This window comes from Eutrema salsugineum, unplaced genomic scaffold (genome assembly GCF_000478725.1).
Source record: "Eutrema salsugineum unplaced genomic scaffold, Eutsalg1_0 scaffold_17, whole genome shotgun sequence".
Lineage (NCBI taxonomy): Eukaryota > Viridiplantae > Streptophyta > Magnoliopsida > Brassicales > Brassicaceae > Eutrema > Eutrema salsugineum.
In genome coordinates, this window is record NW_006256852.1 from 2,851,934 (window position 1) to 2,876,913 (window position 24,980).

General features: G+C 34.2%; 3 protein-coding genes across 3 annotated transcripts; all 3 read left to right on the forward strand.

Annotated features, from left to right (window-relative positions):
- Positions 1 to 668: 668 nt before the first annotated feature.
- On the forward strand, positions 669 to 4,434 carry LOC18020553. Its single transcript, XM_006403247.2, has 15 exons — positions 669 to 692; positions 991 to 1,087; positions 1,174 to 1,321; positions 1,749 to 1,861; positions 1,961 to 2,033; positions 2,167 to 2,321; positions 2,496 to 2,636; positions 2,751 to 2,843; positions 2,976 to 3,087; positions 3,217 to 3,375; positions 3,460 to 3,497; positions 3,573 to 3,665; positions 3,749 to 3,832; positions 3,926 to 4,072; positions 4,203 to 4,434. Exons 2-15 carry the CDS (start codon positions 1,016 to 1,018, stop codon positions 4,323 to 4,325), a joined length of 1,551 nt encoding a protein of 516 aa, XP_006403310.1. The 5' UTR covers positions 669 to 692; positions 991 to 1,015; the 3' UTR covers positions 4,326 to 4,434.
- Positions 4,435 to 15,843: 11,409 nt separating this feature from the next.
- Positions 15,844 to 19,006, forward strand: LOC18020554 (probable inactive receptor kinase At5g67200). The gene is made up of 2 exons (XM_006403248.2): positions 15,844 to 17,365; positions 18,197 to 19,006. Exons 1-2 carry the CDS (start codon positions 15,958 to 15,960, stop codon positions 18,805 to 18,807), a joined length of 2,019 nt encoding a protein of 672 aa, XP_006403311.1. The 5' UTR covers positions 15,844 to 15,957; the 3' UTR covers positions 18,808 to 19,006.
- A 669-nt stretch (positions 19,007 to 19,675) lies between these two features.
- LOC18020555 (disease resistance protein RPS6) lies at positions 19,676 to 24,554 on the forward strand. The gene is given in 7 exon segments (XM_024157575.1): positions 19,676 to 20,312; positions 20,420 to 21,473; positions 21,475 to 21,531; positions 21,667 to 21,975; positions 22,100 to 22,507; positions 23,028 to 24,122; positions 24,222 to 24,554. Coding segments are annotated over 7 exon segments (3,399 nt in total). The 5' UTR covers positions 19,676 to 19,845; the 3' UTR covers positions 24,231 to 24,554.
- The last annotated feature ends 426 nt before the right edge of the window (positions 24,555 to 24,980 follow it).

The following is a 24,980-nucleotide window of genomic DNA, read 5'->3' on the forward strand; positions in this document are numbered from 1 at the left end:
GACTAAAACATTGAAAATGAGGAAAGAGAACGAAAGATTGAAGATAATAAATTATAAAAATATAAATATGGAGAAAAAAACTTAAGAAAAAAAAAGAAAAAAAAAGTCAAATGTGATAAAATAATTGTTCAACAATTTATAGTAATAACTGTTACTTTGTACTTCTTTTAGATTCAACATCAACATATAAGCCTGTTATATTTTTATTCAACATCAACATATAAGTCCGCGCGAAGCACATAATCAATATCTAGTTATATCAAATTTGTGGGTTGTTAGCTTAAATTGGTACTGTTTATTCCTGAAAATTCTTCAAATTTGCTTCATCATTTGAAAAAGTAACCATTTGAAAAGATTAACAGATTAAGAAAGAACCAAGCAATCCTTTTCTATATGTCTGGGAAAAGATTTATGAAAACTTAAATTCAACATATTATCCAAAAGATATGACAATCAAATTCAAAATATGAGATAATGATGAGACCGATCGGCGATCGGTATGTCGTTGGTTTAAATTGAACCGAATCTAACATCTTCAGAAAAAAGGCTTTCCTTCTACTAATGGGTTTGTTTAACCGGGGCCCGTTTACCTGAAAGGCTTAATCGCACAAACTCAAAAGTAAGAAGCTTTTCTGAGACTTGTGAGTTCTCTTTACCTCATACCTCTCGTCTCTCTTCTCTGTGATTGTCGAGTGAGTATTATTTCTCTTTTCGTATCATCGATAAAGGCATGTATCGTATTTCTCTTAAAACGATCTTATGTGTTCTGCTAACTCCGGGAGTTCCTATTTCGTTCGTTTATTCCAAGTTTTACTGTGCTAATATAAGCGTTTTCCTGAGTTCGTTTGTTTTGTTGTGTGTTCTGCCTTTGAGATTGTACGCCAATATAGGCCCAATTATATATAAACTATTTGCCCTTTTCAAAGCAATTGAAAAAATAAAAAAATTCCGAGTTTGCTAAAACTTTCTTCGTGTTTGTGTATCTTGTAGGAGTAAGAAGACAAAAACACAAATCATGGCTTTGACTGAGTATGGCATTGTCTACGCCAATCACATCATCACTGTCCATTTCGGCTCGGTCGTATCGGTAAATTGAAACACTTCAAACCTTTTTGGAGATTATGAAGTGTATAATGAATTTAGTGATGAGTTTTTTTTTTTGTTTATTTGCAGAAAGTCGGCGAATGTCTTCTCCGTAGAGGACCTCTTTCATTGCGAGACATCTCTCGTCTAGCGGAATCAGACATCAACCAAGTCAAAGATATTTTGTACCTCTTGATTCAGCACAATTGCGTTCAAGCTTTTTCTGTTGAACCACCTGGTTAGTCTGGTTTTTTTGTTGGTTTAGCTTTAATATCTCTTTCGAATTTGTTAATTTCTAGACAATTTAGCTTCTTCATTTGTGAATTTGTGACTGTAGATTTTGTTATGAAAGTTGTTAGGATTATGAATAGAAATGAATGGACTTCCCAGTGTTTTGGTAAGCGTAGAATGAAAGCAGTCATTTTCGGTTTGTTGAAGATTAATCGTATTCATGAACACTAAGCTCTGTTCTTGTTTCAGTATAGAGTGCAAGTTCTTACCTTTTATCTTAAACCGGTTTATATTTTTAGTCTTGTGTTCCTTCAATTTGAAGAATGCTGAAGTTATTCTATATTGTTTGATGTAACCTTAACCATGTCATTAGTAGCAAACACCAAATTCGAGAAATCATGAGTGTTTCTGTTTGGATTTTTTTTGACATGTAGATGGTTCCGAGAACAAAGCTATTGTACAGTACATAGTGTTGTTTAACAACGTTCTTCATCTTGTGAGGTATAACAAATTTTCGAGGGTTGTAAACCAAGAGCTTGGGTCTCAGGTATGATTCCTGCATCTTCATCATTCTGTTCAATGTTTGACTAAGTTGGTTATGCTTCAAGATAAGCCAATCTCTTACTTTTTTGATATATATGTACAGTGCGGCGCAGTTCTTGATGGTTTACTTAGTAACGGTAGGCTTACCTTGGGACAGCTGATCGAGAGAGACAGAGGTGGGTCCCACTATCTTACGTATCTCTTGTGTTTAATGCCACGGTTTACTCTCATTGTAGGCTTTGAGTTTTGGATTCTGTGTACCTTATGTTAGATTTAGATCTGTTACATATGATTTTTATACATGATCAGATTCAGAAAATACAATAGGATCAGAATCGATCAGAGAATCTCTTCAGAAATTGGTTGCCTCACGTTTTGTTGAGCGCATTCCTCCTCCCGAACCTGTTCTTGGAAAAAAAGAAGAAGGGCCAGATGCAAAGAAAAGAGACACTAAAGCTGCCAAGGTAATCGATGAGGTCTTTCTTGTGTATGGTATGACAATAGGAAAACCAACAGCTCTAACATTGTCGGATATATCACTTTGTTGTTTATCACATCTATCAGTTGCAGCGACATGTCTCTCATTTGGATTGTTTATCTTTTTCGATATTAATAAACAATCTATTGGAACTGTGCAGATTTTTGAAGAACCGGAAAGCTTGGAGGAACGTATTCTTGAAGCAGCAACTCTTTCTGAAGCAATAAGGTTCCCACATATATTCAGAGAAGATTCAAGTTCATCTTTAGCAGATAACGATAGCTACATCTCTGAGGGGAAGGTATTAGCATCCTTACAATAACCACAATTGGAAATTTCATAAGCATACATTTCCCAGTGATGTAGCATTGAATTTTGTTTTGATGGTTTCTCTTTGAACCAAAATGTATGTCAGCGTAAACTACACGATGTGGACTCATCCGATCTGAGCAATGAAGTAATTTGGCGTCCTAGTTTCGAAGAGTTCATCCGCCGCCTTAGACATAAGGTTAGTTACCTGTGTTTCTCTTTAAGGTTGTTTCTTGAGACATAAAACTGTTGTTCATTGGCATTTCAAATATTGTTCTCCTATACTCCATCACTATTATAAATCTTTTGATCACATGTTTCCTCTTTTAAGGCGTGTGTGGAGATAGTGAGAGAGCGTACGGATGAAGGATGTGCCATTGTCTTGAAGGCAATGTTAGAAGTAGGAAGATCTCAGGAGAAGAAGGTGAAAACCGACAAGTCTGGTAATCTCTTAGATGCTCACTCATTTTCGTTCAATATGTGAACATAAACAAAATTCATTTAAGTGGCAATTGAACGTGTGAAATTCTGTTGGATCTACTTTTATCTTTGAAACAATATCTTCTTTTCAGCTCCTATGTCAATGGGTTCCATCTATGAAGAGGTTGTAAAAACAGAAGCAGGCCGTACTATGTTACAAGAGCGAGTTCAAGCGTGCCTTGAACAATTTAGCGCAACGTCTTCAAATCTACCAGCATTTGTGATAGAAGCGGATGATTCATACATAGTTGGTATAGTAGCTCCTTCTAAAATCTGGTCAACTGATACTTGGATTCAAACTTCCTCGTTAATTTATTTCGTTACTTCGTTTGCAGATTTTAAATCCATTATCAGCGTAGCACTGAAAGATGAGGTGAATTTCATATTTTTTTTGTCTTTCCTTGAAACATTTCTGATACTGAAAATGAGACCTCTGAGATGCTTTTAGATGGAAGCAGTAGTTATGAGAAGATATGGTAAAGAAGCTTTCAGAATGTTCAGATACTTATCACAAGAAGACCGTTTTGTTGAGACCAATAAGGTTAGTGGCCGTTTTTAGTATAGAAACATCCTTGAGTAATAATGGTTTCTTAACTTTTCATTCAATTTTTATTTTCTGTTAAGATTGCCGATGCGGCGCTGGCTGAAAAGAAGGACACATCGCAAATTCTATTGAAGATGTGGAAAGATAGTTACTTACATATGCAGGTATGAAATTTTCTTTTACCAATTTGAAACCAAATCTCTTATGCTAAAGAAATTGGTTGATATGAGATTTCTTATTGTCCTCTTTTGTTGTAGAAACTGGCAGTCACTGGAGTATACGTCCCGTTCCTATTGTGGAAGGTAAACAAGTTGAGTGTGTCGAGGCAAATATTGGATGAGATGTATCATGCTTCCTTAAACTTGAGTCTCAGGTTGACCCATGAAGTAGATTCCGAGAAAGAGGTTAGTCACACTGAGATTGATTGAGATTTTACTTAAAAGAGAGTAGGTTTTGATGGGTTTGAAAATGAACCTAATGCTAAAAAAGAATGTTAATTGTGTTTTTGGTTTTTGGTTTTTTTTTGTGTTGCAGCCAATGTCGAAACTGGAAGGAGCGTCAAAGGAGAGACTAAATAAGATCAAAGCTAAGAAGATGTTGCTCTCTTCCATTAGGTTTAAGCTTGATGATGCTATTATGCTTTTTCATGACTTTTAAACTCTTAAATTATAAATTAAAATAAAACCAAAGTTCTTCTTTCCTTTATTTTATTTTTTTGGTCAACTTAGTTATGTGTTTTTTTTTACCTATCACGACTAGTGAGTGCAAGCCTATGGCCCATAAATTTCATCACACGAATTCACATTCACGACCAATGCATATTTGATGCTAATTCATCTAATACAACACGTCCAAAGACACTCACCAAAAAGGAATGACTTCCTAGACTTTGTGGTGTCACTACCCCTCCCTCGTGCATCCACCATGTGGCTATCAGCGGCTACTCTGCGTCCTCGAAGTATTCAAGTCTCGTCAATTGTTATATAACTGCATAATAGATTATAGGCTTTGATGTGGGCTATCTGTGTGAACCTTTTCAAGAAGAATCCATTCTTTCTTTCTGCCACTCATGAAGATGTATATTGAACTCCACTGAAACATTTCTGGGGCTAGGATTCAGCAGAGATGAGTTCGTCATGATGGCCAAGCGCGCTTTCCTCATTGCATTGGATTATCTGCAGAGACGTTGAGGAAGAAGACTGATTTTCTGGTGAAGAAGATGAATTGAACACAAGAATCTTGTTTCAAACCCTCAGGTGCTTGGATTCAGCATGGAAAAGAGGGTTTTAGTTACGAAGGTGTAACGTAATAAAAGCTCTTATGTTTTAAAGGGTTGATAGGAAGTGAACATCCTCCAGTGGCGTATGTCTTGGTATGTACCGATCAGGTCTTTTTAAAGAGGTCTGTGGTTAAGCACGATGATAAGCAGCTTGTGGTTGACCTCATGTCCATCTTAAACAAAGATCATGCTTCATCGATTTTAAGGTTCTTGTCAAGTATTTTTGCTTTTAATAACAGAATCTTCAATTTTTAAGAAAACCCTTTGGAATGATGCAAATGCAGCTAATGTGTTCTTAAATTGATGTTCATGTAAGTACATTCCTTTTTGGTTCCTTAATTAGTGTTTTGATCTTTGATTCTCTGTTTTTTGTTTATACTCAGATTAATGATCTTTGTTCTTTGATTGCAGTGGCGTTTTATAAACATTCTTGCTGAGGTTATGGTATCCACTGTCTCCAATATCTCATATCATTTGAGACTCATAGATGATAGTGTGGAACTGAAGAGAAATGGGCCGTAATAGATTGGCTTTGCTCATGTTGGAGCTCCGGTGATCGTCAGGTCGGGTTGAACAAAGAAAAAAAAAGGAAAACAAAAAATCAAGATTCTCTTTGTTTTCACGATTCTCTGAGAATCAGTTTCTTAGAGAGATCAAGTTGCCACCTCCTGGATCTGGGTTGAAGGAAATCTCTTTGATTTCATAATCAACCTTATCCAAAACCACTATATAAACACACCAAAGTATTGGTGATCTTCTTCATTCATTTGAACACAGACTTCATAATTCTATAACTCCAAACTCAAGCAATATCTCTCTCTGTTTTTAAGTAATTTCTTATTGAGAGTATTGTATAGCTCCGCGTTTGGAGTGCTTGCGAAACCGTTTGTGTGTCGTTGTATCATGTGGCTCTTGGATCACAAAACCCGTCGCACTGCAGGTATTCAAAGAGTTACGAAAAGAAATTTATTATTTCGCCTCCACTAATTTTCTTTTACCGTAACGTATCATTTATATTTTTCTCGTATGTTAATCACTTTTTTGTAGTGCTAATTTTTACAGTTCCTACACGTAACTCTTTGAATCCGTTGGTGTTCTATAAACATCTAACGGATTGATTTACAAAAGGGAAAATCCCCAAAAAATACACTAATTATATAAAATTCGGAAGAAAAATACACAAACTATTTTGACTCCTTAAAAAATACATGAACTATTAATTGTTATATGTTTAATACTCAAATTATTCATCACTTGTTCTTTAATACGTAAATATTAAATTTCATGTATCTTACACAATTTTTATGTGAAAATACAGTTTTACCCTCTTTTAATTTCAAAATTCGATTTTCCTCTTTAATTTATTTATTTTTTATCAGAAATTCTTTATTTTATTTAATAATAATTTTTGTTTTAAAACAAGAACAAAAAAAAATATCCTTCGTCTTTCTCCTCCGTCGAAACCCCTTCTTCTTCCCTCTCCTCCTTCAGATCCATCAACAATTGAGACCATATCTCTCATTATTTTCTACTCTCTTCCAAATGGGTCTTCTAAATTTGCCTTCCATTTCTTCTTCTTCGCCACCACACCATCGAATCTCCTCTCCAGCTTCCCACTTGCGACGAATTCGACCGGTCATGCGCCCGCGACAGGCTATATTTGTTTCTCGACATAATTGATTCCGAATCAGCATAGCGTATTTGTTGAAGCCGGTGACGACCAGATCAATATTCCGTCAATACGTCTAAATTAATCTATTTTTATTTTATTTCATAAACTATTAATTTTTTCTAAACAATATAAATTGAATTTAAAAAATAAAGGAGGATAAAGTTGGATTTTTATAATATAAATGTTGTCAAAACGTGTAAAATCAGTGTTCAAAAAATCGGTCTAGTCGGCGACTAGGCGGCCGCCTAGGCGACTAGTCGGGGTTAGCCGACCCGATTTTCATAAAATCAGTGAAGCAGATCCGATTTAATAAAAAATCGGAAAAAATCGGAAAAATCGAACCAAATCGGTAAAATCGGCCAAATCAGACTAATTATTTTTATTTTTTTTCAGTCAATTTTTACGGTTTTGGATAGTAAACCAACATCGGTTTACAGAAAAGAGAAAAAAAAGATTTGAAACGTAGATTAGGGTTAATAACTTAATATAATCATCCTCGTTCCTCCCCACTACTTCACCTTCATAAACTACAAGAGGGGATCATTATTCTCTATTGCTGAACTCTACAAGTTTGTTTAATCTTCTCTTTATCTATCTGCATATATTATATATATAACTATATTGTATTCTCTTAATTTGTCTTTTCATCTTTGTTTACTTTGTTTGTGCTCTGTTTCAAGTTTCAACTTTCAATTTTAACGATGAGCCTAGAGGAGATATTGATTCCGACGATGAAAATGATATAGCTATTGATTTTGAATTTAAGTCTAAAAATGAGCAGGTGGTGGATATGGACGTGTTTAAAGAATAAGTTAGATAGATTTCTCTTTGCTTTACATTTTTAAAGTTTTTAGATTAAAACTTATTTTATTTTGAAGAATTTGATGATTTTTAGTTTGATTTCTTTGTTGAACTTTATTCTATAATTTTATTTATTAGTTTTTCTTACTTTTTATTCAAACATAAATTTTGATAAAATAATTTTTAAGAAAACAATTAAAACATTTTAAAAAATATGATATATAGATAGAAAATTTATAAAAAATAACGAAAATTTTGCTAACGCCTAGGCTCCGCCTAGTCTCCGACTAATCCGCCTAAGCGCTAGTCTCCTATCACCCGCCTAGCCACCGCCTAGCGATTTTTTGAACATTGTGTAAAATACACGAAATTTAATAGTTCGTGTATTAAAGAAAAAGTGATGAATAATTTGCGTATTAAACATACAACGATTAATAGTTCATGTATTATTTAGGGAGTCAAAATAATTTGTGTATTTTTCTTCCAAATTTTTAATAGTTGGTGTATTTTTCGGATTTTTTCCCTTTACAAAAACATAAACGCTTTCTCAAATCACTTATCCACCTACAATCGAACTCTCATTGGAGGTTCGAATTTTCAACGCTAGGTCGTGCTGCCTTTCGAATTCCATGGCGATTTGAGTTGCGGTTCTGAGTTTTCATAAATGTATGATTGAGTTTACCAGTTGCGATTGGTTAAACTTATAACACAATACGAGAGCTTGCGAGTCTCAAAATTGTGTAGTGAGTGATTCAGTTGAACTCTTATTAGAGTGAATATTGCTTTATGGTTCGATCTCAGACCTGAAATTGTAATTTAGAAATCTGAAACGAGACCTGCAATTTTTCTATTCTACTACATATAGGAAAAGTGATCGATTTTGTAACAAACTTCAAACTAGAATTGGTTTGAATTTCTGGGTTTGAAAAACCTGCAACTTCTAGTTCGATATTATACTTGAATTAAGATTATATATTGTAACCTGCAACTTCAACTTCTAGTTATATATTGTAATCTGCAGTTATTTTTAATCATGTTGCTATTGAGAATAAATTATTAAAAGTGCAACGAAGCCAATTTGTTTTGCTCAAACTTGCAATTGTTTATTTCATCTGAAACCTGCAATTTTCTTTTTTTGGTTTGGATTTTGCAGACCAAAGCTTGGTTTGGTTTGGTTTGGCTTGGTTTAGCTTGGTTTGGGATTCTGCTATTGATAGTTGATTAAAATATTGTTTAATCGTTTGGTCTCTTGATAATAATTGGAAATTTTGGACTGTGTTATTTATTACTTTGTCGTGATGGGTTATTTAATTTAACTAGATTTTTCTTCCACACTACACGTAGGTATTTTGTTGATAAAAATTATCTACAATCAATCATATTTATTAAGATATATTTATATATTAGAATTTAAATAATATATTAAAAATATTATAGTGTTAATATAATTTTATTGTAAATTATGAGGTTTAACAGTTTTTTTTAATCTATATACAATATGTCTTTTTTTTAAAACGTATTATTTGATCAAAGACTTATAAGTTAATATACTCAAACCAATTAAAAATTTTACAAAATAATCAAATGCTACTATTTAAACATAGTATTGATATGACAATAAAATATTATACATTCACTTCTTCAAATCAAGAAGATAATTGTTTTTCATCATTTTTACTTTCATTCCAGTTATATATGTGATCTTAAAAAATGAAAAAATAAAAAAAAATTTAAATTTAATCTTTTTTTTTCTTATTTAACCAATACAATTTTTTGATATATTAATTAAAAAACAAAGTAATAAATAAAAATTTTGCTTTGAGATTAATAATAACTTTAAATTCCAAAACCCAAAAAATTCGATACAAAATTTGTGAAATAAATTTATTTTTGTCAATTGGTTGTGTTAACTTTTAAATAATTTTTTAATGACTATACCTCATCTCTTCTAATAAGAATGGAAAAATAATTTTCATCATGTTCATTTTTATTCTTGTTAAATCTGTTTTTTTCCAATAAATATATCATTTTTATTTATTTAATAATTTGTTTTATGATTATATTGAGTTTCATCATATTCATTGTCACTTCTTCTAATTATAATTAAATAGACAAAATTGGTATAATTTAATAAATACAAATTTAGAAAAATGAATAACAAACTGAATAACTCAAAACTAAAAACTTCTTCATTAATCTATTGTAATTCCAAGTTGAATATAAAAATGTATTTTTTCCAATCATTTTTACATAATATATTATATACTATTATGTGGAAATATGTTTTGTATATGTGACAAAAATTTAGATGTATATAAATCATAAATATTATTTATTTAAAATTCTACTTGAAAAGCCTTTAAATCAAGTAACTTAAACTTGTATAAGTAGTATTTTTTTATATATAAAAAATAAATTTTTAACTAAAACAATGATAATGGAGATTTTAATATCATGGTGGTTTATTTTTGTTGTTAATAGAGATTTTATTTTTTATTTTTAACCATAATATTAGGATTTAGAAACTTTTTTTTAATTTTAAATGTTGATATGGATGCCTTAAAAATAATATGGTTAAACTGTTATTAATAATATAATAGTTTAAATTACAAATTTTCCTATATTGTTTTGTATTATTAATGTAATTTTATAATTTAAAAACTTTTAAAATTTTAATGATTGATGTGGACTAAAAACATTGACCTTTTAAATCTTATGTGGATGTCTTTGGAAGCATATAACTTCAACTTTTATTTTTCTATAAATATTGTTTTGTTAACAATACAGTTTAAAAATTTGAAAAATTTCTTAATTTTAAATATTGATATGAACCGATAGAATTAAAATTTTAAATTCTATGTGGACACTCTTAGAGGCATATAGCTTCATGTTTTATTTGTAATATATTTAGATATTAACGCTGGAAGATCCCACACGAGGTCCGTTGCAGCAATTGATTTTGGTTTTTTCCTCCATGTTTTGAGGCTTACGGAATGTATTTTGATACTGTTTGGTTCAGCTAACTGTTATCTTTGTGGTTCAGGTTGGATTGCTAAACCCTTGTCAGATGCCATGTTATTCCAAAGATTTTCCTCGGATACCTCAGTCTCTTTCGCCTTAATGCGGAACCTCTTTCTCTATTTTTAGTAGTTCGTTTTTCAAAATTTTTGGGTATCAATCACTTGACATGTTTCGGATTACATGAAATTTATCATTCTTTTCAAATCTGGTGGCAAAACTTTAAAGATTTTATGGTTTCTTTTTCAATATTAAAGCAACTTGTAGTGGCTTTGTTTTCATCATATTCTTTTTAATTTAACTAATAGTTAAACATATAGTTTAGTCAAGTTAGTTCTGAACTTTACATTGTAATGATTCATTCTTTAGTGAAACCTAACTCTATTTTTTTATTTTTTTTTAATTAAAATGGTTGTACACACATAAAAAAACTTAAAATTTATTATAGTTATGTGACAAAAATTTGGATGCTAATGTAGCAGTCTCTAAATATGTGTGTATACATATGTAAATAAATTTAAATATTTTATTTGTTCTTAGTTATTTATATAATTGAAAAATCTAATTTAAATTTAATTTTTTATTTTAAATTTTATTATTTTATTTTATTATTATTAATATAAATTTTATATATAACTTATTCATCTTTAATAATTTTTTTAAACAATAATAAAATTTAGAAACTTTTTTATTTTTAATGTTGAGGTGGACCAATAACAAATTTATACAAAATTTATTTATTCAACAATAATATTAGAATTTGTAATTTTTATAAATTTCATTATTTAACCCAACTATTAATTTCTAGAAATTTTCTTAATTTTGAATGATGATGTGGACCAATAAAATTGTTAATTTCCTTATTTAACAATAATATTATAATTTGTAAACTTTCTTTATTTTGAATGATGATGTGGACCAATAGAATTGCCCTTTTTAATCCTATGTGGACACCTTAAAAAGCATATAACTTCACCATTTTGTTTTTTTGTTTTTGTGGTTGCTCTGTTTCGTAGAATGGAAAACGAAAACAACAACACTGTAGGTCTAGATCTTCACCTTTAACATTGGAGTGACGGAATTTAACACCTCCACTCTTACAATCGGGACTGAACAAATGCAGTTTGGGACTCTCCCACCAATGATTGTTGCCATCCTTACTCTGAATTGTGCTACTGTTCAAACTACGATTAGTATCAATCGGTTAAAATGATAGTGAATCTAGTAGATGTCTTTTCCAACCAGTTCAATGGAACCAATTTCTAGATGTGGCAGAAAAATATATTTTATTATCTGGCCACGCTTAAACTGGAGAAGTACGCCCGTAAAGAGAGACCTACTCTTCCAGCAGATAATGATGATGCTTACGCGCTTGCAAGCATATTAGCTTGGGAACACATAGACTTTCTGGGCAAATGATACATCCAAAGTTTCCTTGCTGATACACTGTTCAATGTGTATAGCAATGTCGAAACGTCTAAAGAACTTTGGGATTCTCTAGACAAGAAGCATGGCACAGAAGATGCGGGATCCCAAAAATATGCTGTAGCAAAATTTCAAGACTACAAAATGGTGGACTCACAGCTAATAATATATAAGTCGAAGAGCTACAAACTCTCCTCCATGAAATTCATGTTGAGAGTATGAGGCTGTGTGAGACCTATCAGGTCGCATGCATCATTGAGAAGCTTTCACCTAACTGGGCAGCCTTCAAAAATTATCTGAAGCTGAAAAAGAAATGGATGAGTCTCGAAGACTTAACCATGAAGCTCCATATAAAGTTAACAAACCGGAAAAATATTGGAGTATGTGTTGAAATTGGTGAACCCAATGCAAATGTGGTGGAACACCAAAAAAAAAGAGCATCATAACATAAGACGCCAAGACAAAGGGAAAGGCAAAGTCCCGCCAGAGAACTCGCAGAAGTTCAAGAAGAAAAAATCTGGTGGTGGTGAGAGCTCGCAAAAGTTCACTTATACATGTCACAACTGTGGTAAAACAGGCCACAAGTCCTTTGAGTGCCGCAACAAAAAAGGCTAAAAAAAAAATGAAGGTAAGAACGAAACCAATCTCGCTGAACTAGACATGTGTGTGATGGTCACTGATGCTAACGTCGCTGAAAGCCACCCAAAGACTTGGTGGTTCGATACTGGTGTAACCAGGCACATTTGCTTGGACATGTCAATGTTCCCTGCCTACACGAAGAACAAGAGTGACGAAAACTCTTCATGGGAAACTCTGTCACCTCAAAGATCGAAGGTTATGGAAAAGTTGTTCTGAAACTTACCTCTGGATGTGAGCTCACCCTGACAAATGTGGTCCACGTACCGGACATGTGTAAGAATCTGATCTTTGGTTCACTCCTAAGTAAGCATGGATTCACTGTTAAGTTAGATGCAGATAAGCTGGTGCTATCTAAACATGGGATGTATTTGTGAAAGTGATGGTCTTTTTAAGATGTCTGTTGAAGCTGTTTTTCACAGCAATGTTGTAATTGAGGCTTCCACCTCGAAGATGAATGAGAATAAGAAACCAGTTGCTTATTTGTCTGAGTCTTTTACTTTATGGCACGAACGTTTAAGACATGCTAACTTCAAAACTATGAGTAGGTTGATGAACATGAATATGATTTCCATACACAAAATAAGTAAAGAAAATGTGAGATTTGCGTTCAAGCTAAACTCACTAAAACACTATCACCAAACGTGGAAATAACAACTGAACCTCTAGGTTTAATTCACACAGATTTATGTGACTTAAAGATACTGTTATAATCACCTCTAGTTTGCACAAATTTTAAGCCACATAAATCTGTGTGAATTAAACCTAGAGGTTCAATTGTTCTTTCCACGTTTGGTGATGGTGTTTTAGTGAGTTTAGTTTAAACGTAAATTTCACATTTTTCTTTACTTCTTTTGTATTTAGGAATCATGTTCATGTTCATCACTCTACTCATAATTTTGAAGTTAGCATGTCCTAAATGTTCGTGCCATAAAGTAAAAGACTCAGATAAATAAGCAACTGGTTTCTTATTTTCATTCATCTTCGAGGTGGAAGCCTCAATTACACATTGCTGCGAATAACAGCTTCAACTGACATATTAAAAAGACCATCACTAACAAACCCCTTTCTCAAATACATCCCATGTTTAGATAGCACCAGCTTATCTACATCTAACTTAACAGTGAATCCTTGCTTACTTAGGAGAGATCCAAAGATCAGATTCTTACACATGTCCGGTATGTGGAATACGTTTGTCAGGGTGAGCTCACATACAGAGGTAAGTTTCAGAACAACTTTTCCATAACCTTCAATATTTGAGGTGGCAGAGTTTCCCATGAAGAGTTTTTCGTCACTCTTGTTCTTCGTGTAGGCAAAGAACATTGACTTGTCTAAGCAAACGCGCCTAGTTGCACCAATATCAAACCACCAAGTCTTTGGGTGGCTTTCAGAGACGTTAGCTCCAGTGAGCATTGCGCACATGTATGGTTCAGTGAGATGAGCTTCGTTCTTGCTTTCATTTTTCTTTGGATCCTTTTTGCTGCAGCATTTAAAGGACTTATGGACTATTTTGCTACAGTTGTGACATGTTCCAGTGAAATTCTGCAAGCTCTCACCACCACCAGATTTCTTTTTCTTGAACTTCTGCAAGTTTGTGGCAGGACTTTGCCTTTCTCTTTGTCTTGGCGTCCTTTTTTATGGCACCCCTTGTTTTGGTGTTCCACCACATTTGCATTGGGCTCACAAATTTCAACATCTACTTCAATGTTTTTCGGGTTTGTTGACTCTATACGGAGCTTCATGGTTAAGTCTTCGAGACTCATCCACTTCTTCTTCAGCTTCAAGTAATTTTTGAAGTTGTCCAGTTAGGTGGAAGCTTTTTAATATTTTGTATAAATCATTTTAGTGATATAAAAAATTTAATTGTAACATAATATTTTTTCCCTCAAACAAGAATATTTTAAATATATATTTTTATTTTATTATTAATTACAAAGAATACTCATTATTTCTAAATTTATAAATTATACACAAATATTTACTTGTTAATTTTGATTTTTGGCTTTATGGATATGTTCTACTAAATGTTTAAATGACTTTATAGAAAAACTTTAATATACCACACTATCTCTTTGTGTTAACTTTTTTTTTTAAATATAATTTTAATTACATAAGTTAATATATTTGCTTGTTAGTTTTGACTTTTGATTTTATGGAGATGTTATACTAAATGTTTTAATAGTTTTAAATAAGTATTTAATATACCATACTATCTCTTTGTCTTAATTTTATTTTTTATTAAAATATAATTTTGATTACATAATTTACATATTTGCTTGTTAGTTTTGATTTTTGGTTTTATAGATATGTTGTACTAAATGTTTTAGTAGTTTTATAGAAGAATTTTGATATAACATGTTTTGATATAAAACCTTATAAGAAATTTTATAAACTTTTATAAGAAATCTTTATAAATAGTATTGATCAACACTTAAAAACAAAATTAAATATAATAATATACTAATAGAGAATATTTTTTTTAGTGTGAAATAGTGCTATGGTTGAACATAAAAAAAAGTAGAACACTATAACAGCAAATTTGGTGTTATTTTTACACTAAATTTACCGTTTGGATTGGAGATGTCAAAGCCCAATTGGCTTCGATAAAAAAATAGGTCTAACAGATAGATTATATTATCATCCAATAGATGTCGATAAACCCCGGAATCTAGCTATTGTAATGGAAACTTTCAAAGAAGCTCGACACATTATAAAGGTTCTGAAACCAAACAGTCAAACACAAACATACTAACTAGCCAGTTTGAAGGCATTCTTCGCAATAATCATGTAGTTGTGAAGCCTGAAGCAAAAAAGTATTACTTGGACAACTTTTATTATTCGATAGATGATGAAGTTAATCCTAATTTGGCTTTGGTTCGGTACCCATGTTAATCCAAATCATGTTTAATCCTCGATAACGTTCCTGGTATAGAACGAACTTATAAAAAAAGGCGTTACTTATAAAAAAATCCTCGATAACGTTCCTGTAATAATATCTTCCTCCCTGTATTAACTAACTCTCAAATCTCAACAACCATAACAGCTTGTCATAATAGCTTCCTCCCTGTAGTTAGATCTAGTTTTGATTTTTTTTTTTTTTTAGTTTTGAATTTTGATACACAACAAGGGTTAGATCGCGTTTGTTTGCTAATCTCCCTTCAAAATCATCATTAATAATCAATTATATTTGATCCATCATATTCTTTTGCTTCGTTCAACAGTTTCACAAGTATCATTTTAATAATAAATTATGCATCTTCTTTACTTTTTTTCAGTCTTCACGTGACTCTGAGCTTACAAGTCCCGACAGCTACTCTCTTGTGTCTTACATCCTTTTGTCACGTACCTCCTGCTCTCTTCACCTCTCTCTCTCTCTAGATTCTTTTACAGAAGCAAATCTGTGATGTGCAATCTCAGACATTATTAACATGTTTCTTTAACACATTCCACACAAGAAAATGCTTCGTTGTAACTTCCCCATTTCTGGGTTCCTTTTCTTTTGTTTCTTCTTCTTCTTCGCCATTGCTTCTTCTTCCTCGAACCGCACAAAACGCGCGTTTTCTTCTCACCGCGACGCTTCTGCTCTTTTACTGTTCAAATCCAAAGCTGATTTATGGAACAAGCTTGGTTTCTTCAGCAACAAAAGCTCAAATTTCTGTCAATGGTGGGGTGTTACGTGCTACGGCAACAAAGTTGTTCGTTTGGTTATAGAAGATCTCTATCTCGGAGGTCAACTCGCTCCTGACTCAGTCAATAAAATCGACCAGCTCCGAGTTGTCAGTCTCAAGAACAACTCGTTAACCGGACCTTTACCCGATTTCTCCGGTTTGGTTAATCTCAAATCGCTGTTTCTCGATCACAACTCTTTTTCCGGTTCGTTTCCTCTGTCGGTTCTCGAGCTTCACCGGTTAAGAACACTCGATTTCTCTTTCAACAAACTCGCCGGTCCGATCCCTCCCGGTTTAGTCTCTTCGGACCGGTTGATTTATCTCCGGCTCGATTCGAATCGGTTCAACGGTACCGTCCCTGCTCTGAACCAGTCCTCGCTTCGTTCTTTCAACGTTTCAGTTAACAACTTAACCGGTGCTGTACCGGTTACCGCCGTTTTGTTACGATTCGGTATTTCCTCTTTTCTGAAAAACCCTAATCTTTGCGGCGAGATCGTTCACAAGGAATGCAACCCGAGGTCCAAGTTTTTCAGCCAATCGCCGCCGGAAAAGACGGCGGCGCCACCACCACCGCCTATACCTCACGGCCAGGCTTACGATTGGGGGTTGTACCGGCGAAATCACAACAAACATTCGCGATTAGCGGTGATTCTAGGGTTTCTATTGGCCGCTCTTCTGCTATTTATCTCCGTCGCTTGTCTAATCGCCGCCGTTAAGAGACGGAGAGATAAAACCGATAAGGAAAAGGGGAAAGAATCGACGGCGGTTGCTGCGTCCGACGCGGCGGAGACAGCGGAGGTAGCGGCGGCGATACAGATGGAGCAAGAGAGTGAGATGGAGGAGAAGGTGAAGAAGCTACAGGCGGCGAAGAGTGGGAGCTTAGTATTCTGTGCGGGAGAGGCCCACGTGTATACGATGGACCAGCTAATGACAGCATCGGCTGAGTTATTGGGTAGAGGTAGTGTGGGGACCACTTATAAGGCGTTGCTTGACAGCCGTTTGATCGTGACGGTGAAGAGGCTAGACGCCATTAGATTGGCTGGTGTAGGAAGAGAGAAATTTGAGCGCCACATGGAATCAGTTGGAGCTTTAGGGCATCCGAATCTGGTCCCACTCAGGGCTTATTTTCAGGCTAAGGAAGAGAGGCTGTTGATTTATGATTATTTGCAAAATGGCAGCCTCTCGTCGCTCGTCCACGGTAAACCCTTTTTACACCCAGTTACACATATTTAAAAAAACAATTTTTGTTTAATAATAATAAATGATATAGTAGATTATCGTTGAAAACATCAAGCACCCGGTTGGTACTTGTAATAAATTTCGTAGTTACGAGGTCTTTACTTTTCCTTAGTCATTTTAAAATAAATTTACTTAACTATACACACTTTTTTTGGGGTAAAATGTTAGATTTATTTGCTATACACCTAATGACTAAACAACAATGTATATAGATAATTAAAAATTGCTCAAATGGAATTGGTTTGTGGGGGTTTCCATGAACACAGGAGGATAATTAAACCAGTATGAGCATCTTACATTAGGTGTAGGATAATTGAACCAGTCGGATATTCTAAAATTAGGTGTAGGATAATTAGACCGGTCGGAGATAATTTTGGATAATCTAATCTAATCGGGGGTAACCAAAAACCATATAGGCAACGATTTGAGATTGGACCCGTTGGAGATAATTTTAGACTGTAATCGATTTGGTTGCATTGAATTTGGTTAAAAAGTAAGAAAAAACATTTTAAAAATAAATATTTCTATGATTAATAAATATCAATTTTAAATGAATTTCGATTTATTTGGTTTGTTTTAGATAAGTTACACTTAAATTGGTTTGAGAGACTTTTTTTTTTCTCTTTTTCAAAAATTAATAAAATCCAACATATAAACACATTTTGGTTGGGTTTTAGTTTGGTTCGATTTGGTTTTCTATGTCTCTGTGTCTAGCAAGAGGAACAGAGTTTGTATTATCTTATTTCATTCATGGAGTTGGTAAGTTAGATAATATCATATCTTTGTGTAGGTACCAAATCATCGAGAGCAAAGCCACTGCATTGGACATCTTGCTTAAAGATAGCAGAAGACGTAGCTCAAGGTCTCTCCTACATCCACCAAGCATGGCAGCTTGTACACGGAAACCTCAAATCCTCCAATGTTCTTCTCGGACCAGACTTCGAAGCTTGTATCGCCGACTACTGTCTCGTCGCTCTTGCAACAAACCCTCCTCTCAATGATGGTCAAGAAGACAACGATGCAGTAGCTTATAAAGCCCCTGAAGCTAGACACAAGAGTTTGAGTTATCAATCAGTTAAAGCCGATGTTTACTCTTTTGGGATTCTTCTTTTGGAGCTTTTGACAGGGAAGCAACCTTCGAAGCTTCCGGTTTTGCCTTTGGATGAGATGGTGGAATGGGTTAGGAAAGTGAGAGAGGAAGGTGAGAAGAATGGTAATTGGAGAGAGGATAGGGATAAGTTTGGAATGTTGACTGAAGTTGCGGTGGCTTGTAGCTTAGTATCGCCGGAGCAGAGGCCGACGATGTGGCAAGTGTTGAAGATGTTGCAGGAGATTAAAGAAGCGGCTGTGATGGAAGAGTGTGAACTTGTCATGGATTCTACTAATTCTCAGAGCTCCTAATTAAGGGCAAGTCTTTCACTAATCTTAAAACTATATATTTAACAGTGGCGGTTTTACATTAATGCCACACGGTTCCTGACCACTTTTACTTGTCTTGATGATATCTTCTTCCTATGATAGTCGAGTGGAATTTGAGTAGTATCGATGTTTAGTATTTGATTCAAATCAACTCCTTTTGTAGAATAGAGAATTCAATATTTGAGCCTTAATTCTTCTTTCAATCTGTTAAAATGTTCAGTGAGTGGTTGATATCAGTCTGCACAAAGCTTTTGTGTAAATATTCTGATACGTGCAGAAACAGAAATACTAATATATAAACAATAACGTCTGATAATGGAGCTCCTCCCACTCCCCTTTGTAAATGATCACCAAATACTCGTTAACCTCTCCTATGGTCTCCTCATTCTATATATAGTCCTAGAGCCTCATTACCTAGTATCCTTCTAGTGGTTACAAGGTAAACAGTAAATATAGTAAGAGTCTTGCTTATTATAAGATATAATACCAAGGAGTAGATGAAACTAGGACACTCATCTTGTCCAACGTATCACATTCATGTAAAGGTTCACACTAAAGCTTTGCATATTCTGAGCCAAGAGTTCTTTGATTCTATTTCAAGTCATCTCAAATCGAGATAAGCATGATTTACAGCTTTCAATTTTTTAAAAAAAAATTATTTATTTAGCATGTCTCAAATTTAGCTACAAAATCAGATTATCTTTGTTGTTGTTGTTGTTGTAGACTTGTATGCTCACAGAATACTCATGAATTATATTGAAAAAAATGTATTGAGATATTAATGTAAAGATAAGAGGCTATGAAACATATGTTTGTGGCAATGCCCTCTTTTTTTGTGGCCTTTTGTGTGGGCGCAATTAAGTCAACAAATATACTACTTGCTTCAACTTGCATCTGAAAAAATTCTGAGAAATAATGGTGAGATTGCTACTTATATGCTCTAATTAACACTCTCCTTTGATTGTCTCTTCAGAAGATCAATCACAAAGTCGTTTTTTGTTCCTCTCTCTCTCTTTCTCTATGGCTCCATCATCTTCTTTTACCACTTGGGTGTACGATGTTTTTCCGAGCTTCAGTGGGGAAGACGTACGTGTAACTTTCCTCAGCCACTTTCTAAAGGAGCTTGATCGGAAACTGATCATTCCTTTCAAAGACAATGAGATGGAGAGAAGCCGGTCACTCGATCCTGAGCTTAAACAGGCTATTAAGGATTCTAGAATTGCAGTGGTCGTGATCTCCAAAAACTACGCCTCTTCAAGCTGGTGCCTCAACGAGTTGCTGGAGATAGTGAATTGCAAGGAAGAGTATGGTCAGATGGTAATACCGGTTTTCTATGCTTTGGATCCTTCCCATGTAAGGAAACAAACCGGTGACTTTGGAAAAATCTTTGAAGAGACTTGCAAGAACAGTACAAAAGAAGTGACAAACCGATGGAGGAGTGCCTTGACCGATGTAGCTAATATCCTCGGATATCATTCAGTGTCTTGGTACGATTATAGAAACCATTTCTTTTCCTGTATATCTTGTTTTTTAAAAAAAAAAAAAAAAACAGAACATTGTGTCATTTTTGTGAAATTATCTTTCTCCTTGTTAGGGGTAACGAAGCAAAAATGATTGAAGAAATTGCCAATGATGTTTTGGATAAACTACTTTTAACTCCATCGAAGGATTCTGAGGACTTCGTAGGCATCAAAGATCATATCGCAAATATGAGTGTATTGTTAAACTTGGAATCTGAGGAAGTGAGGATGGTTGGTATATGGGGTTCCTCCGGGATTGGCAAAACTACAATAGCAAGAGCTCTTTACAACCAACTTTCTCGACATTTTCAAAATAGCATTTTCATAGACAGGTCTTTCTTATCTAAGAGTATGGAAATTTATAATATAGCCAATCCGGACGACTACAACATGAAGTTGCATTTGCAAAGAAATTTCCTCTCTGAAATCTTAGGTAAAAAACACATAAAGCTGAATCATTTAAGTGCTGTTGAGGAGAGGCTGAAGCACCAGAAAGTTCTTATTTTCATCGATGATTTGGATGATCAAGTGGTGCTAGATGCCTTGGTGGGTGAACCAAAATGGTTTGGAAATGCGAGCAGAATAATTGTGGTTACAAATGATAAGCATTTCTTAAGGGCCCATGGGATTGATTGTCATTATGAGGTCTGTCTCCCATCTGAAGACCTCGCTCAAGATATGTTATGTCAATATGCTTTCAGGAAAAAGTCTCCACCTGAAGGTTTTGAGAAGCTAGTAGTTGAAGTTGCAAGACATGCTGGTTGTCTTCCTTTGGGTCTTAATGTTTTGGGTTCATCTCTACGAGGGAGAGATAAGGAGTACTGGATGGATATGTTGCCAAGGCTTCAAAATGGTATAGATGAGAAGATTGAGAAAACATTGAGAGTCAGCTATGATGGATTAGGTAGCGAACAAGACAAAGCGATATTCCGCCATATCGCATGCTTTTTCAATGGTGCCGAAGTCACATACATGAAGTTATTGCTCGCAGATAGTGACTTGGGTGTTAATATTGCACTTGGGAACCTAGCTGATAAGTCCCTCATCGACGTCAGATTGGGTATTGTGAGGATGCACCGTTTGCTACAAGAAATGGGTAAAAAGGTTGTTCGTCTTGACGACCCTGAAAAAACGGGAATTTCTGGTGGATTCACAAGATATATGTGATGTACTCAATGAAGGCATTGTAAGTTTTTTCTTAACTTCAGCTCCTTTCTTTACTCAGTATATAAGATTAGGAGCATGTCATCATTTTATAAGCAACGAATAGTACGTGTTTGTTAAGATTTTATGTCTTTCTTATTGATATCATAATTTTCAGGGTAGTAAAAAGATTTTAGGTATATCATTGGATATTGATGAGATTGATGAGTTGCATGTACATGAGAGTGCCTTCAAGGGGATGCGTAATCTCCGTTTTCTAGACATTTACTCGAAAAGCTTTCATAGGTTGGGGAAACAAGGCATTTTGCACTTACCCGAAAGCTTCGACTACTTTCCCCCTAAACTCAAATTATTGTGTTGGCCCGAATATCCAATGAGATGTATGCCATCCAAGTTTCGTCCTGAAAAACTGGTTAAGCTCAAAATGAATAATAGCAAGCTTGAGAAGCTGTGGGAAGGAGTTGTGGTAAGTGTTCAAGATAATTGTTGTGTTATCAGAAGTGAGAGTAAAATCCTTACATTTTTTGTTTTTTTTTTGATGATAATTATGTCACTTGATGTGTGATTTCTAAATCTTTTTCTGTGTACAGTCACTAACATGTCTCAATGTGATGGATTTGTGGGGATCTCACAACCTCAAAGAAATCCCAGATCTTTCAAAGGCAACCAATCTCGAGATTCTTGAACTTGGGCGTTGCTATAGTTTGGTGGAGTTTCCTTCCTCAATTCCATATCCCAATAAATTGAAGATATTGGACATGCACTATTGCGGAAATCTAGAGACTATTCCAATTGGCATAAACCTCCAATCTCTCGACCACCTCAATCTTTATAAATGCTCGCAGTTAAGGACTTTTCCTGAAATCTCAACAAACATCTCAGAGCTCTATATAGACGAAACAGCCATTGAAGAATTCCCTGCTAATATGCGTTTGGAGAATCTATGTGAGCTTCGCATGGAAAACCTAAAGAGTAAGAAACTATGGGAAGGAGTTCAGGTATGCGGTTCCAAGCTTTCTCCAACCTCTTTTACAGTATAGATAGATATACATATCTATGAGAGCCAAGTAATTTGCTCAATTTTTAAAAACAATACTAGATTCTAACAAAATGATAAAAACGTTTAAACTATTATTTTTAATGTTTTTCAAATGCTGCTAGATGGAATACAACCCCTTAATGAACTTCTAAGATATTTATTGTTTTCAATAGCATTTTCAGGTATAACAAATGATGGAATGTTATTTCTAAGAATGATAATGTTATAATAGTATAGCTTTGGTTTTCTATATAGTAGGATAATATAGGGGATTTTTTTGTACTAATTATTTTATTTGCTCTTTAGATTTGATTTCTAAATTTAAATCCAACTGACAAACTCTAAGGTCTTAGTGAAAAAAATAACCATTGGGTTTTGTAAAATAAAAACTTGTATTATTGGAGAAAAGAGAGTCACTTATTTGGTTGATTTGAGTCAAACAGAAAAGAGTTGTCTGATTGATTTTGTATTTGGTTCAGCCTCTTACTCCCCTCATGGCGATGTTGTCTCCCTCTTTGACGAGGCTGTGGCTATCGGATATCTCAAGTTTGGTGGAGCTTCCTTCTTCATTTCAGAATCTCCATAATCTCAGGAGTTTGAAAGTTGCAAATTGCGTAAATCTGGAGACCCTTCCCACTGGAATGAACCTCCAATCTCTTTGTCGCCTCGATTTTAGTGGATGCTCACGGCTGAGGACTTTTCCTGATATCTCAACAACCATCAGAGGGCTCCATCTAGGGCAAACAGCGATTGAAGAGGTTCCTTGGTGGATTGAGAAATTCTCTAGGCTTAAATTCCTAGAGATGAAGGGATGCAACAAGTTAGAATATGTAAACCTAAATATTTCTAAACTGAAGGATCTTTCAGTTGACTTTTCAGACTGCAAGGCATTGACTGGAGCTAGCTGGAATGATAGTCCAAGAAGTGTGTTAAATTATGTCCCACAGAGAGTCCATATCAATTTCACCAACTGTTTCAACTTGGATCAAGAAGCTTTGTATCAACTGTTTCACCAACGTTCATTTTTTTATGATCCAATGATCTTGCCAGGTGAAGAAGTGCCATCATATTTCACTCACCGAACTACTGGAGCCTCCTCTTCTCTGACCATCCCTCTACTTCACAGTTCTCTCTCACAACCATTCTTCAGATTCAGGGCTTGCACTGTGTTTAATTGTGACAATATGTCTGAGTTATCTAGCGGTGGAGAATTCTATGCTAAATTTCACTTCAAAGGCAGATTTTGGAACACTTTAGATTCCTTTCGTCAGCCACAAGACTTCTGGGCAGGCACTGAGATGTATACGATCTGGACAACTAAGAAGGATACTCGTCTGTTTATTTTGGATTGTCGTATCCCTCTAAGGAAAGATAGTGCTGTCCTAGCTGAAATGAACTACAATCATGTGGATATACAGATTCATATTAGTAATATTAGTCACTCTCCAGAAGAATGGGGTATACGACTTTTAGAGGACTGTTCATCAGCAGAGAACGGACTTGGTAGTCCAAACACGCCTCCTCATGTTTTTGAAACCGACTTAGTGACGGAGACAAGCAGTAAACGAATGCGGGTAAGCATTAAGCATCAACTGATCAAGTTTACTCTTTATGTCTCACAATTCTTTTTCAAGGATCTTTCATAATTTCTATTACTTGCCATTTTTCCACAGATTTCGTGAAGAAAATTTGAATCGAAACTGTAAGAGTATTATGCAGAAGCGTTTAAATCCAATACAAATCTTTGCCCGGTTTAGCGATAAATATGATTTGTTATGATCCGAAAATGGATGCATGGGGAAGAGATCACAGATGAAAATCAACCACTTATCACCTTTTAAATGCTCTTCCAATTAATCTCTTCAAGCTTTTTCTATTTAAAAACGTTTTTTCTCTCTATGTAATTTCTTTGTTTAAATTAATTCTTAAATAATATATATGTAAATGTTAAACAAAAATTTATGTTATAATAATTAAAAATATTAAAAATATTTATTTTATTTTTATATAACTCTAGATTACTTAATAATATTCAATATGTATTTCAAATTAATTTTTAAGATTAATTATTTATAATAACATACTAATAAATGATAATTATATTTACTTTTACAAATTTATAAATTTGAAATAGTTGAAAAAAAAATCTGCACATTACCGGTATTCACCTAATATAGTTAATGAAAAGATACAATCTGAAGAGTCAACTCTTCATTTGGAGAAGTTATAAGAACTAATTTCTTATAACTGCTGGTTGAATCAAACCAATACGGTATGCTACCAAATCATGAGTGCAAATTGACCATAAACCAATATCTCCCACTCGCACATGATAGGAAACATAATCAGCATTAAAAAATATTAAAAATTAAGTTCGAGAATCGTAAATCAAAAATCATACGGCAAATGAACCGTGTGACTTTTGCGAATAC

Excerpts from the sequence above, each read along its gene's own strand:
- LOC18020553 (XM_006403247.2), top strand. The coding sequence starts at position 1,016 with ATGGCTTTGACTGAGTATGGCATTGTCTACGCCAATCACATCATCACT. Across the intron at positions 2,637-2,750 it reads GCTACATCTCTGAGGGGAAG|CGTAAACTACACGATGTGGA; the intron begins GTATTAGCATCC and ends AATGTATGTCAG. Across the intron at positions 3,088-3,216 it reads GGTGAAAACCGACAAGTCTG|CTCCTATGTCAATGGGTTCC; the intron begins GTAATCTCTTAG and ends TCTTCTTTTCAG.
- LOC18020554 (XM_006403248.2), top strand. The coding sequence starts at position 15,958 with ATGCTTCGTTGTAACTTCCCCATTTCTGGGTTCCTTTTCTTTTGTTTC. Across the intron at positions 17,366-18,196 it reads CCTCTCGTCGCTCGTCCACG|GTACCAAATCATCGAGAGCA; the intron begins GTAAACCCTTTT and ends ATCTTTGTGTAG.